Source organism: Blennius ocellaris (genome assembly GCF_963422515.1).
Source record: "Blennius ocellaris genome assembly, chromosome: 24".
NCBI lineage: Eukaryota > Metazoa > Chordata > Actinopteri > Blenniiformes > Blenniidae > Blennius > Blennius ocellaris.
The window spans coordinates 7,753,451-7,768,678 of NC_137673.1; the positions used below are offsets into that span (position 1 = coordinate 7,753,451).

A 15,228-nucleotide genomic window follows, 5' to 3' on the forward strand; every position below is an offset into this window, starting at 1 on the left:
GCTCCGACTCTGTCGGCATGTAAACTTGGGGGAAAATGCAACTTTTTGAAAACGCTCCGACATCTTTTCCCCATCCCTTATATTGACAAGTCACTGTTTATAAATATTTTAAAAATCACTGTGAACACAAATCAATGCGATGATTAAGGGCGTGCAGTACACCTGCTGGGCCTTTAGGGGCGCTGTGACTCGCCGACACACCAAAAAAATGCAGACGCGGAGCACATAGAGATATTAGAAGATAGACTCCCCGCTCACGGACTCCACGTGTCACTCTGAGTCATATAGGTCTACGCTCCCCACGTCTCCTCCGGCTAGCATCAGAATAGCGTGAATTCGCGGCTTAACACGGTAATTAGCGGCGAAACGTACGATCTATTCGGAGGAAGAAACTGAAATCCTGAGGCAGGCGGCCCTACGAGGGACGTACATCGGTCACTCGCCACGCGACCGGAGCAACAGCCACTGAATTATTGAACGCGGCGGCGGGCGGGCGGCGTCCCTAAGGTGAGGCGCCCGCGTGGAAGTCTTCAGTCTCCGGCTGTGACAAAGGAGAGGAGAGCGCTTGATGAAACATGGTGGGAGGCGTACAAGCCATCCGTCACAGTTTCTTCCCCCCCGGTCACGCGGAGGCGGGATTGGATTTCCGACCAGGTGGGGGGGGATTTGTCATGTCAGGCATTTGGGGGGGGGGGGGGGGGGGGGGGGTTTCGATTCTGAAAATGAAATATTTTTTTAAGAGAATCCAAAATTTTCGGCCTGTTTCTGCATCTCTCTCTCCAACCCTCCCCCCCCCCACTGTGCCCCTACATCACGGGTAAGTTATACGCCGGAGCCCACCGGGTCTCACGGCCCGAACCCAGCGGTCGTAACGCCATCAGAACTCCTCCCCCCGAGCAACTTGCTTTATTGCTCTCCGCACCCGCGGATCCTCAAGCCGCATATGAAAGCGGATAACGAGCTGGCGGCCGCTGATTTACCTGCCGAGGAGAGCGGCCCTCCGTGGGAAATCTGGCGCCGAATGATGCCGGCGCGCAAGGAACGCCGCTCGCCGTACAAGCGGGATGAATATGCTGGAGATGTACATGGCGCCACTTTTAGAATTTGCGTTTTCCAAGGTCAGTCGACGCGAGGTGTTTTACTCCCCGTTTGCATGAAAACGAGGGAAAACTGTGACGTTTCAAGGTGCTCGGGCTGTGGAAACTGGGGCGGGGGGGAACGGAACTTTTTGTAAGTGTGCGTAGTCTTTGTGGAGACCAAGGTAAAGGCAACTTTCTGAAAAGCGCTCCGACTCTGTCTCCGTAGCAACCCAAGGAAAACGCAACGCTTTGAAAATGCTTCCACTCCATGTAAAACTGAGGGAAATGCAACTTTTTGAAAATGCTCCGACTCCGTCTGCACTCAAACTGGGGGAAATGCAACTTTTTGAAAACGTTTCAACTCTGGCTGGACTTTGTAGGAAAATGCAACTTCGTGAAAACGCATCAACTCTGTCTGGAATTTGTAGGAAAAGGCAACTTTTTGAGAATGCTCCGACTCTGGAATTTGGAGGGAAATGCAAGTTTTTGAAAACGTTTCAACTCTGGCTGGACTTTGTAGGAAAATGCAACTTCGTGAAAACGCATCAACTCTGTCTGGAATTTGTAGGAAAAGGCAACTTTTTGAGAATGCTCCGACTCTGGAATTTGGAGGAAAATGCAAGTTTTTCAAAACGCTCCAACTCTGTCTGGAGTTTGGAGGAAAATGCAACTTTTTGAAAATGCTCTGGCTTGTCTCCATAGGAAAACGAAACTGAATATTTGCAAAGGGCTCCATGTAAATGGATGACACTTTTTGAAAACACTGCGACTTGAGACTTTGGAAAAACTTGAGGAAACACAACTTTTTGAAAACGATCCGACGCCATCTCTGGAACTGGGGGGGGGGGGGGGGGGGGGGGGGGGAACAAAAACTTCAATAATATACTGAACAAAAATATGAACGCGACACTTTTGTTTTTGCTGCCATTTTTCATGTGCTCTAACAATCTCAGACTTTTATGTGTATTTCTCTCAAATATTGTCGACAGAGAAAGTATCAGAATCGTTTAAACGGAAAACTATTTTGGGACAAGGGGTCAAAATTGAAAAAAAAAAAAAAACACTAGAACTGTAGAAAAACAGGTAAACAGGCTTGAAAACTGCTGAAAACAGGACCCATTTTATACTAAATCGACTTTTCTGTGCTTAAACATCATAAAAGTGCTATTTGGGGTTCATATAATCCCCAAGTGGGTTTCTTCATTGATTTCCTCCAGCTTGAGTTCACAGCGATCTTTCTCTGTTCTAACTGGTGGATTCACTTTGATGATGTGGCAAAACACCGTGATGACGTGGCACAGAGCCGGAGAAGCTCCGCCTCCAGGAAGTATGACACACGGAGAAACCAAAACAAGACACGCCCACAAATGTGCCAAGGAGCACGTGCAGCTTTCTCAGTCTCTGCTCGCTTCACATTGAACGCTGCTGTTTTGTCTTTCCGTGTGTTCTTTTCCGCAAAGAATGCGTTTGTTTTTGAGCGACACTTCGCCAAGGAAGCTTCCGGAACTACGGGGTACTTTGAAACTGGATTTACTCAGATGCTCATCTTGAAACCTGCTGCTGTTTCCCACAATAAAAGACGCGAAAGAGGCGCCGAGATCTGTTAGTGCATGTACTACAACGACGAGCGGGAGCTGCTGGCTACGTCACCGAGGGGGGTGGGGGGAGGCGGAGGAGCTGACAACCGTGTCACGAGAGGTGACGTCAGCTCAATCCAGGAAATAGACTTAGTTAATATTAGTTAGAGTATATCTTGTATTGCACTGAAGTGTAATTAGATGTAAACCGATGAAGGATTCCGTTTTATTGCATTTTGAAAACAGGCGATAGACCATTTTCGATCAACAGATCCAAGTTTAAGAGTACTTTTCTCCAAATTCCTACAGTAATATTCTTTGATATTACTTGGAGTAATAAAAGAGTATGTCTAGTATTGCCCTGAAGTGTAATTAGATGTAAACCGATGAAGGATTCCGTTTTATTGCATTTTGAAAACAGGCGACGAGACCATTATTTTCGATCAACAGATCCAAGTTTAACATTACTTTACTCCAAATTTCTACAGTAATATTCTTTCATATTTATTGTAGTAACAAAGGAGTATATCTAGTATTGCACTGAAGTGAAATCGGGTGTAAACCTATGAATACTTGTGTTTCATAACAAATTGTAAACAGACTGTCTGTCTGTCTGTCTGTCGTTGCTGTCAGGGCTTTTATTTTTGAAGGATTTCCTTCCAGAGCTGCGGCTGCACGCTGGCTTGTGTTTTACCGTAAAGGCGCGAATAAAAGCGCAGTTGAAATTGAGTGCGGGGCTCCCGTTTCACGAGAGGGTGGACGCCGGCTCAATCCAGGCAATAACTGTAATTTCACAAGTTTTTGAGTGTTGTATACTGTGTCACCCAAATTATTATCCCACACGAGCGTAGGATGGACCTGTGAAACGTGAAAAATAGAGCCAAATATAGCTGACTGGATACTAATAAAAGTACGTACTCTTTGCCGGAAACCAAACGCGTGGCAGAAAGGCAGCGCGAGACAAACATCAAACACGTTTTTTTATATATTTTTTATAAATCCGCCGGGGGGGTGGAGATGTAAGGTTAATTCTTAACGACCGTGCCTCTTGTGTGCTCGCCCCACACCTTTATTTTATTTATTTATTTATTTTTTTTGTGCCCCACTAATGAGGAGTCCGGACCGAATGACATAAAGGAGGAAGCAGAGGTGGCAGGAAGGAGGGGAGGGGAAAGAGGTAAACGTGTCATGGCAAGACCAGAAATATAAAGGCAGTAAATAAAAAAAAAAAAAAAAAACGGGTGGCGATTTCATTTCGCATTCGCCTCATAAGGTCAAGTTTGCGAAAAGTCGGTCATTTGTAATGGTCGACACCTTGAGTGTAGTGGGCTCCCTCAGGGCCACCTGAAAGCGCCACTTTTTGGAAACTGGCCCCCAAAATTGGAACTTTTTGAAAAAGTCCATCTCCATGGAAACAGGGGGAAGTGCAAATACAACTTTTTGAAAGTGCTCGGAGTCTGTGTCCATGAAAACGGGGAGGAAAATGCAACTTTTTGAAAGCTCTCCGACGCCGTCAAAACGAGCAAATGCAAATTGTTGAAAATGCTCTCACGCCATCTCCATGGAAATGGGGGTAAAAGACAACTTTTTGAAAGCTCTCCGATGCCGTCGAAACAAGAGTAAATGCAAATTGTTGAAAATGCTCCCATGCCATCTCCATTGAAACGGGGGCAACTTTTTGAAAGCTCTTTTTGGAAACGGCTTCCAAGATGGTACTTTTTGAACACATCTCCGTGGAAACAGAAAATTTCAAAAAAACGTCTTCCAAGGTGGAACTTTTGACAAAACACTCCAACTCCCTCTCCTGGAAACGGGTGAAAATGCAGCTTTTAAAAAAACTGGAGTAAACACAAATTGTTGAAAATGCTCTTACGCCATCTCCATGGAAACGGGTGAAAATGCAACTTTTTGAAAGCTCTCCGACTCCGTTGAAAGAAGAGTAAATGCAAATTGTTGAAAATGCTCTCATGCCATCTCCATAGAAATGGGGTAAAATGCAACTTTTTGAAAGCTCTCTGACTCTGTCAAAACAAGAGCAAATGTAAATTGTTGAAAATGATCTCATGCATCTCCATGGAAATGGGGAAAAACGCAACTTTTTGAAAGCTCTCTGACTCCGTCGAAACAGGAGTAAATGCAAATTGTTGAAAATGCTCTCACGCCATCTCCATGGAAACGGGGTAAAACGCAGCTTTTTGGAAACGGCTTCCAAGATGGTACTTTTTGAACACATCTCCGTGGAAACAGAAAATTTCAAAAAAACCTCTTCCAAGGTGGAACTTTTGACAAAACACTCCAACTCCCTCTCCTGGAAACGGGTGAAAATGCAGCTTTTAAAAAAACTGGAGTAAACACAAATTGTTGAAAATGCTCTTACGCCATCTCCATGGAAACGGGTGAAAATGCAACTTTTTGAAAGCTCTCCGACTCCGTTGAAAGAAGAGTAAATGCAAATTGTTGAAAATGCTCTCATGCCATCTCCATAGAAATGGGGTAAAATGCAACTTTTTGAAAGCTCTCTGACTCTGTCAAAACAAGAGCAAATGTAAATTGTTGAAAATGATCTCATGCCATCTCCATGGAAATGGGGAAAAACGCAACTTTTTGAAAGCTCTCTGACTCCGTCGAAACAGGAGTAAATGCAAATTGTTGAAAATGCTCTCACGCCATCTCCATGGAAACGGGGTAAAACGCAGCTTTTTGGAAACGGCTTCCAAGATGGAGCTTTTGACGAGACGATGTTCACAAAAGTGAAAGAAAAACCAACTTCCAATTGCAATTCAGTTGAAAACATCCGTCGTTCTCACAGGACCGCGTTGCCTACAAGAAGCCAAGTCATGCGGCCGCCGCTAAGCCGTAGCGTGACGCCGGGAAGTACAAAAAGACCTGAAGGAGAGAAAAAAATAAATAAATAAAGCTTTGTTTTGACATTACTGGCCAGGAAATGGGGTTGCAACCCAAGTGGAGCGTTTACAGCGAACAATATGAGAACGACTGCACGGCGGCGATAACCACTTCCACTGCCTTGTTCCTTCCCGGCTGCCAATCTACATCCGTAGATCTATAGGAGAGACATAAACCATAGAAAAGTCACGCACAGGCCTTTTTTTTTGGTTGTTGCTGTTGTTGTTTTGTTTTTTTTCAATTCCCTTCCGAGTCCAGCAGTGTTTCCTCAGTGGAGAGTGGAGGAAACAGCATGATCTAAATAGCTCATTAACTTTTGATGACTGGGTCCTTTGGCGGTAGATCTTGAAAGCAAACGGGAGCCGGGCTCCTTATGGCTATTGATTCAGCAGAAACTACCCCCCCCCTCCTCCCCCACCACCCACCCCCCACCCCCACCCGACACCCCCTGCATGTCCCAAAAAAGGCCCGCGAAGAGACACCGAATAATTCATGCCGGGATCCGCGTGTTCGTTATCGACCAATGGGGACGGCGAGCATCCGACCCTTTTAAAAAGCGCAATTCTCTACGACGCGGCGGACGGCTGTGACACCGTGACGGGTCGTAGGAAGCGTTTCACGTGACTGAAGAGTACAAATTGCGCGGAGCCGGATTTTTGTCTTGTTGAGAACAGCTCTCAAGGTGCAACTTTCGAAAAGGCTCCATCGCTGTGTCGAAGGGCGAAACAGTGTGGAAACGGAAAACACAACTTTTCAAAAAAAAAAAGATCCTATTTTGTCTCTGTGGAAACGAGGACGAAATGCAACTTTAAAAAAGAAAATGCTTGGCTCTGTCTCCATGGAAACAAGGGGAATAAAAACCTCTTGAAACGTGACTTTTTTAAGATGCTCTGATGCTGTCTCCACGGCAACGGTAGAAGACAAAACGTCACCTGTCTCCGTGGCAACTTTTTTCAAACACACTTGAAGTCCGCCTCCGTGGGAAAAGGACAAAAGCGACTTTTTGCAAATCTTGATGCCATCTCCATGGCAATGGGCGGAGGAAGTGCTACTTTTGAAAACGCTCCATGGAAACGGGGAAAAATACTACTTCAAACACATAAAACTAGAAGTTCTGAGCAGTTTTTTTTCTTCCAACTTCTAAAATCTAATTTCTTCCTTAGTTTCACATATCAGGAAGGATAAACCATCATATTTAAACTTTAACCCTTTACAGGCCACTCATCACAAAAGCTGTACTTGAAATTTACATTTTAAATTTGAAAAAAAACAAAAAAACTATACATGACGTACCTTTATACTGAAAAGATTGTCGTTCAGTCGGTGCTTTATCGTCATTTCATGGAAATGGAGGGACGGTTGGCGATCATATGGCGACAGAACGACCCAGAACAATTCCGCCAAGTATTGTTTGTTTGCGTCGGTAACGAGCACTAAAATATGGATTTTGTCATCCGGCGTTTTTTTTTTTTTTTTTTTATCTTTGACCGACGGACCCCCGGGGGGGGGGGGGGGGGGGGGGCGTCCGTGTCGGGGGCTGATAGTGCCGCTCCGCGACGCTTCCCATATCTGAGGCCGTTACGTTTCCAGCCGGTGGGAGGTGGGGGGGGGGGTAGCGAGGGGAACCGGAGGGAGGGGGGGGTACTGATAAGCCGTGGAGCCAGTGGTGTAAAGGGTCAGTGCGGCGGAGAGATTGGGGGGGGGGGGGTCTACATGGCAAAAGGAAGCCAAGCGTGACCACTTTCTTACTCTTTCACTCACCACCCCCCCCCCCCCCGCACTCCCCCCCTCTCTCTCTCTCCGCCCCTCCCCCTCCAGTCATCCTCGATATGGGCTTGTTATCTCGCAGCACTGACGGCTGCCGGTGTCTCTTCCCTCGCCGTATTTGTGTATGAATGCCTTTTTTTTTTTCTTGTCATCTCCGTTGTTCACCTCCCCCTCGCCACGTCTCTCCAGGTCTGGAAAAACAGCAGACCACCCCCTCCCCTCCCTCCCCCCCATCAAGGAAAAAAGTCAGGATGAGAGGATGTAAAGCCCCCGCATTGATTTTTTTTTTTTTTTTTACACCCACTCCTCGGCTGCAGCTGTCCTTGAATATAAATGACGGTGTTTCATCCCCCCTCCGTCCACCCTTCCTCTCAGCGAGGGTCCCAGAATTCTTCCAGGCTATCACGGTGAGGATCTTCCTCATTTTCTGAGCTCCCCCCCCCCCACGAACCTGTTCTCTCCTCACGCCCCCACCCCCCCCCCCCCACCCGACCGCAGGATCGACCTCGACATCTGCCTCATCGCCAAAACTCATTCTGACGCCCAAGAGGGAGGCAAACGAAGAGAATTTGATCTTCCACAAAGTCTCTTGGTTCTCTTATCCCCCCCCCCCCCGTTTCTCTCTCTCTCTCTCTCTCTCTACCCCCCCCCCCCCCCTCGACCAATCCGGCGGGGCAGGGACACTTACTGTACAACTCACTCATCTCCAGCGGCGGCTTTGATTCTCTCGCTCCTCTCTGCTGATTTCGCATAATCAAACGGTAATGAGGTTGGCTGGCCGGGTCTCGGTGCTCCAGCTCCAGCTCGCATGCTAAGGGGCTTGCGAAGGAGGTCTTTTTAAAAAAAGACCTCCTTTTTTAAGTTTAACAGAAGAGGAGGGGGAATGAAAAAGGTCTTGAGCACCCATACTTTTCTTTTTTTTGTTCGAAACACAATTACAGAGGCGCGCGGAAGCAGAGTGCAATGATTTCTCCATTCCCCGGCCGGTGGAGCGGCTAATTTCCTCAGCGGCTGAGTACTGATAGATTGTCCCGTAACAGAAGCTCGCGACGAGCAGCGGGGCCCAACGGACAAGGGGGGGGGGGGGCGAGCAACGTATGGCACGCGGCTGTTTCTGCCTGGTACCGGGGTCACATTTAAATGTCGCACAGCGGGAAGACGGGATTGGCTGCATTTCAATTCTCAATCTGGACAGTTACACTCGGGTACTTCGAGTGTTTAGGTCCCGTTAGAGAGGAAGTGGTTCACTTTTCGAACTGCGTTTGCCAAACTAAGATTGCTCATATACGTGGCGGTTGGGGAAGCAAGTCTTCGCGGGTTCGAATCCCACGTCTGACAGGTCAACATTGTTGGACGAGGAGGAGGAGGAGGGAATCCTGGAATTAATCAATCGTCATTATTATTTGTTCAAGTCGTGTTTCAGTCACCGTAGGATTGGTGCTGTCAGCAGCGGGGACAGTTCCTGGTTCTGAATCCAGATTTCAGCACCGTGGACAGTCCCTCGTTCTGACCCTAACCCGTCAGCATCATGGACAGTTCTTTGTTCTGACCCTACAGTCCAGCACTGTGGACAGTTCCTCGTTCTGACCCTAACCCTTCAGCATCGTGGACAGTTCTTTGTTCTGACCCTACAGTCCAGCACTGTGGACAGTTCCTCGTTCTGACCCTACAGTTCAGCACCATGGACAGTCCCTCGTTCTGACCCTAACCCTTCAGCATCGTGGACAGTTCTTTGTTCTGACCCTACAGTTCAGCACCGTGGACAGTTCCTCATTCTGACCCTACAGTCCAGCACCGTGGACAGTTCTTTGTTCTGACCCTACAGTTCAGCATCGTGGACAGTTCTTTGTTCTGACCCTACAGTTCAGCACTGTCGACAGTTCTTTGTTCTGACCCTACAGTCCAGCACCTTGGACAGTTCTTTGTTCCGACCCTACAGTCCAGCATCGTGGACAGTTCCTCGTTCTGACCCTACAGTTCAGCACCGTGGACAGTTCTTCGTTATGACCATACAGTCCAGCACCATGGACAGTTCTTCGTTATGACCCTACAGTTCAGCACCGTGGACAGTTATTCATTCTGACCCTACATTTCAGCACCGTGGACAGTTCTTCGTTCTGACCCTACATTTCAGCACCGTGGACAGTTCTTCGTTCTGACCCTACATTTCAGCACCGTGGACAGTTCTTCGTTCTGACCCTACATTTCAGCACCGTGGACAGTTCTTCGTTCTGACCCTACATTTCAGCACCGTGGACAGTTCCTTGTTCTGACCCTACAGTTCAGCACCGTGGACAGTTCCTCGTTCTGACCCTACAGTTCAGCACCGTGGACAGTTCTTCGTTATGACCCTACAGTTCAGCACCATGGACAGTTCTTTGTTCTGACCCTAGTGTCCAGCACCTTGGACAGTTCTTCGTTCTGACCCTACAGTTCAGAACCATGGACAGTTCCTGGTGCTGAAAGCTCAGCCAGATCGTGAAGGATTGGACATCTTTGGTGCGGCGCTCCCTGGTAAGAAATGTCGAGCAGTGCCCCAGCGTTTGCCTTCTGTCTTCTTGATTTGCACACCCACATGGACCGTGCCCTCGTCACCCACTTCCCTCCTACCCGTCGCGCCCCGGCCTTCCCTCGCTGCAACGTGCTTCAAAACATCCCGGCGTCCACGTTTCATCCGTAGAAAGCCTTGGCAGAACGTGAAAAACGGGCCAGACCTTCATCAGGACGCGAGAAACGTGACGGGACCGTGAGGAAAGACTGGAATACAAAGAAAAAAAATTGGCCAAAAATCCCACGGCGCACTACGTTTTGGGCAAACGGGGCTGCCGAGAGCAAAGTACAAACCCGGCTGTACTGTGCGGCGTGAGAGCTGACGAGCCAATCAGAGGACAAGTAGAGCCCATCTGAGGCGAATATTGACACCCAATGACATACTGAATTTTGGATAATATGAGCAAATACTCTCGACCCTTGTGGGAATAAACCAGATTTCTTGGTTAAAAACTCACTGCAATATCGATCAGTCTCATAGAGGAGTAGAATTCATTCAGTACCACAAAAGTTTTTGGTATAAAGGATGTGTTGGGTCCAACGGCACTTTAAAAAAAATAAAAAAATAATCACCTTTATGACAGCGGTTCCTTTATGTCATCAGCTTTGCTTCACTCGCGCTCAGATCAGTGTGACCAGCCGTGTGTGTGTGTGTGTGTGTGTGTGCCAGGTTTCCTCGGCGAACATCTCACGGCATCACAATTGCCGGGCGTCCCCCCCCCCCCCGTCAAGACTCCGCGGGGGGGTGGGGGGGGGTGTCGTTTACCCGCCGCGTCAAGTGTCGTGCAAAGCGAGGGCATCTCCGGCCGTGTCGTTAACCCTTCCCGCGTGGCCGCGTCCGAACCAGCCGCCGTCAAGCAGGAATCTCACCGCGGGCCTCTGCGGGAGCCGCAACCAATTTATTGGACAGATCTGATGTGTGTCGGCTCGTTTGATGCGAGTCCCTCGGCTGGAAAGACAACAGGATCGGGTTTATGTTGACGGATGATGCGCAGAAATGCCTGGTGTCAAACCTGGCAACAAAATTGCGCACAGCATTTGATACAAGTACTGTCAAAGGTTTTTGTTTTTGTTTTTTTAAAAATACTTACATATCAGGGTAGCTTTTGGGAGTAATTGGCACAACAAAGCACAAGCTGTTTATGTTTCGGGTTTCAAAACAGTACCACGTTTACATGGCAATGTTTTATAAACGACGCAATTGGTGTACACAAAGCGCAAAAGAAAACGATTCAGCATAAACATCAACAATAGGAGGTCGCGGACGTTCGTATGGAAAGACGACCGAGTGGGGGAAGAATAAAATGTGAAGAACTATTTATGTTCATCGGTATTTATAAAAAGTTGACTCGTCCCTCGTTTACGTGGAGTTTTCAAAAACTTGCGTTTCCACAGGGACGAGGCCCTCGCGTTTTCTGAAAGTTGCATTTCTCCTCGCTGCAACGCAGTCTGCGTTTCCACGGCGACTGACCGTTTTCAAAGACTTGGAATTTATCCCCGTTTCCATAGAAACAGAGTATTTTCAAAGAGTTCTGTTTTCCCCAATTTCCAGGGAGACGGAGCATTTTCAAAAAGTTGCGTTTTCCACACATTTCTACTGCGCCCAGGGCATTTTTTTTTTTGCCTTTTCACTCTCACTTGCACTTTCCCCCATTTCAACTGAGAAGAAGCATTTTCAAAAAGTGGCATTTTCATCGACTCCAACCAGCCGTTGTCATGGAAACGCAACAAAACGCGACAAACGATTCCCGCTTCCACATGAAAAAACTTTTGCAAACGTGGCCTAAAGATTCTATTCTTCGCCTTCGTGTGTGTGTGTGTGTGTGTGTGTTTGTGTGTGTGTGAATGTGTGTGTGTGTGTGTGTGTGTCAAAATCTGCATCGAAAAATCCATCTAATGTCTAAAACAAAAATCGGCAGTGATTTCTTCAGATTAATTGGTTCTTTATGACTGTTTTCTGGCCTCATCAGACAAAATCCGCCGGATGTTTTTTTTTCCACAATAATTGCTTTCGTCCCGCGTCAACTTTAAACGGAACGTGTTGAATTAAAAAAATAAATAAATAAATGCTAAATCCCCATCTGCTCGTGTGCTTTTTGAGCTGGGAAACATATTGCCGCTCGCGAATGAATAAAGTTTGACCGATCGAGAGGAGATTTCATAGCCTCTCACACACACACACACACGCACACACACACACACGTACACACGTACACACACACACACACACAGAAGGTTCAACATACCCCACTGACCTGCTTTCTCAACAGATGCACATGATGTTCCTTCTGCCTTATTTCCCTTCGCTTCCAAACACACACACACACACTGAAGCGGGGGGGGTTGGGGGGGGAGGGGGGGGGGGGCACAGAGGTCTTATGGGTGCTCATCACACACACTTGACAGAAGCAGCGCTCTTGGCAAGGAGGAGCTACATGATATATGAAGATGGCCACTTTGAGAGCCACCGCGCACACGCGCACACACGCACGCACGCACGCACGCACGCACGCACGCACGCACGCACGCACGCACGCACGCACGCACGCACGCACGCACGCACGCACGCACGCACGCACGCACGCACGCACGCACGCACACACACACACACACACACACACACACACACACACACACACACACACACACACACACACACGCGCTGCTCATCAGCCCCCTGCCCTCCAACCAGCTCTCGAGACTCTGATGGTGACATATATGGAACACAAGCAGACTGAAGCCTCTTAAATATTCATGTCTCGTCTGTGAGCCTGTAAATCGACAGTGTGTGTGTGTGTGTGTGTGTGTGTGCGCGTGTGTGTGCGCGGATCCATACATTTGCAGACAGATGTCAGTCTGGGCTGGCAAATGTGTGTGTGCGGCCGGGAACGCGATTGTCTACGCACTGCGAATGTCTATAAGTCATTATAGACATTCGCCCCGAGTCCTATACGGCCGCCATCTTGGATTTGACTAAATGCCTGCCGTAAAAATGAATGTTTTCGTCAAGATATCACTTTCGAAATGACCTGGAACTTTTATTTGGACAGCAAAGCCACCACTGTCAGGGCAAAGGGAATCCAAGGCATGCGTTGCAGCAGTTTGTGCAAATGCTCATTTTATGGGACAACTTGGTCATGAGGACATGTTTGTCTCGTATCGTAAAACATTCAGGAACACAGAAAATTTCAGTCAAATATATACCTGTGGTTGATTCTAACGTATTAATTTCCATGTCATTGGATTTCGAGTTATTGATGGCCGCCATATAGGTATAATTGTAAAAGGACAACATTGGTTTTTCTGACTGCTTATTAAAAAATGTCCAAAAATGTATAGTTTTGATCCTCAATTAAAAACGGTACAAAAAGTGTCATTCCTCCCCCGTTTTCAAAAAGTTCCATTTTCACCCCCAAAATGATGTTGTAGCAAACGTATAACGCTAATACTACTCACGAGTATAAAGTTACTACGCTTGATCCAGTCTTTTCTCAATCTGTTTGAATTCGTCGAATCGGTTCACCGCATTTACTTCTTCGATGAACCGCTACGGATGGTTTTTTTGTTTTTGGAGTTTTTTTCCGACAAGTAACCAGGTCCAGGACAACAAGCAGTAGCATTCGCAGTTTAAAGAAGAGGTACTGTTCCTCAGGTCGTGTCAGGAGCAGCAATCGAATAACGACGTCGGAGCAATTACAAGTGGAACCGGCAGGACTTTGACTAACGGCTGCAGTCGTCGTCGTCGTCGTCGTCGTCGTCATGGTAGCGGAACGCGATCGGAACGTCGCCGCCGTCCAAATTAAACCTCCGGGGATGAACATGAAGCGGTCAGGAGGATTTGACACGGAGAGTCTTACCGTTGGATAACGTTCGATTGCGCCTTGATTAATGTGTCAGTCAGGCGGTGGTCGAGGCGGTGATTGACGTCGGGGAGAGGAAACAGGAAGTGGCTGCGACGATCGCGCTCCCCCCCCAGACGAGCGACAAACGGCACTTTAGAGAAAAACCCGCAGTCGGGAAATTGTAACCCTGTCGGACCGCGCTGACACGCCGAGGCTGAGGAGAACGCAAGCGGCTTTGTTTTTGTCTTCGCTTTGTACCGGCGAGATGAAAGGGCCCAAGTTGTGTCTGACGTTTGTTGGTTCTTCCGCACGCCGTCGGAATGAAAAAAAGGCCCCGTCGACTGACAAGGCACAGACTTCTCTTCTTGAGATCCGTTTGCGAACTGCGGGAAGCCGCCTCTCCCTCCAAATTTGCCACTTGACAGTGATGGAGTGCCTGTCTGGCGCTCTGATGTGCCAGGTCCGCGGCGGCGGCGGTGGCGGCGGCGCTCTCGCGAACGCAACCGGGAGCGTGTTCAAAGACTGGCAACGGCTGTCTGACAACATCATTAGCGTGTCTCTGTCTGTGTGTATTACGTCTCCTTTCTTCTTGCGCTTACCTCTTGTACCCCCCCCCCCCCCACCCTACCGCCCCCTCCCCCCAGCTTCCCTCCCTCCGACTGTCTCTCCTGACGGGGGGGGGATCGTGTAGAAACAGGTGGAGGACTATTCAACTATTCACAGAGAACAGATGGTGGAAAATGCGCGCCGCAACTTCGCGACAATGGCGTCAAGGATGCTTGCCCAAACCCGGGCAGGGCAGCTGCTAGTTGACCGCTATTGGTTGGTTTGCGTCGGGGGGGGGGGGGGGGGGGGTGGGGGGGGGGGCTTCGCCAAAGGTCAGCCGTTGAGTACAAATTGAATTTGTTTTTTGTTTTTTTTTAATTTCTAGTGGCAAATCAGTCATTTTCCTACAAAAGAGTCGGAAAGAAAATGAGCAACTGTGACGTTTGCGCTGCCCCCTGTTGGCGGGAGGACCAAAGCTCCATGTTGTTTGATTTAAACATGGCAGTCATTGGGAAAACGTGACTATTGACCCTATTGAGGTTAGGAGGCGTCAAAATCGGAGCATAAAACAATAAGGGAAACGGTTCAAAACGAGTCGTCCTCGGTTGTCGTTTCTCCAGAATAATTATCAGCACAATCGCTTCACAGGAATGCGGAATTTTCTTTGTCGTTCCAACATCCCGTCCTTTCCCGTCCAAACCCTCGTCTTGTGCTGTCCTCCTTCCCAAATATTCCTTTTTTTTTTTTTTTTTGTTTTGGTCCCATCGTTTAATGAAAGCCCTGGCCTCAAGGTGCATCTCCATGCCGTAATGTATGGTGGAGTGTCTGGGCCTATTTGCCGTTATAACACTTGAATCTAATCAGAGGATAGGCCACTTTTAGAGTGTTTGGAGAAACCACTTGTGCCCACAGGCAATCAACACCTCGTCAGATGCCCCCACCCCTCTCATGTGGAGAAAGAAA

At 48.1% G+C, this 15,228-nt stretch overlaps 1 protein-coding gene across 1 annotated transcript in view; it reads right to left on the reverse strand.

Annotated features, from left to right (window-relative positions):
• Positions 1-14,265, reverse strand: part of LOC308147843 (Krueppel-like factor 7) — a gene marked incomplete at both ends in the record, with an annotated part of 24,573 nt that extends 10,308 nt beyond the window's left edge. The window contains 3 exon segments of the mRNA XM_080520178.1: positions 13,599-13,682; positions 13,735-13,933; positions 14,073-14,265. Of these exon segments, the coding sequence (XP_080376304.1) occupies positions 13,599-13,682; positions 13,735-13,933; positions 14,073-14,265 (476 nt within the window).
• Between the last annotated feature and the right edge of the window lie 963 nt (positions 14,266-15,228).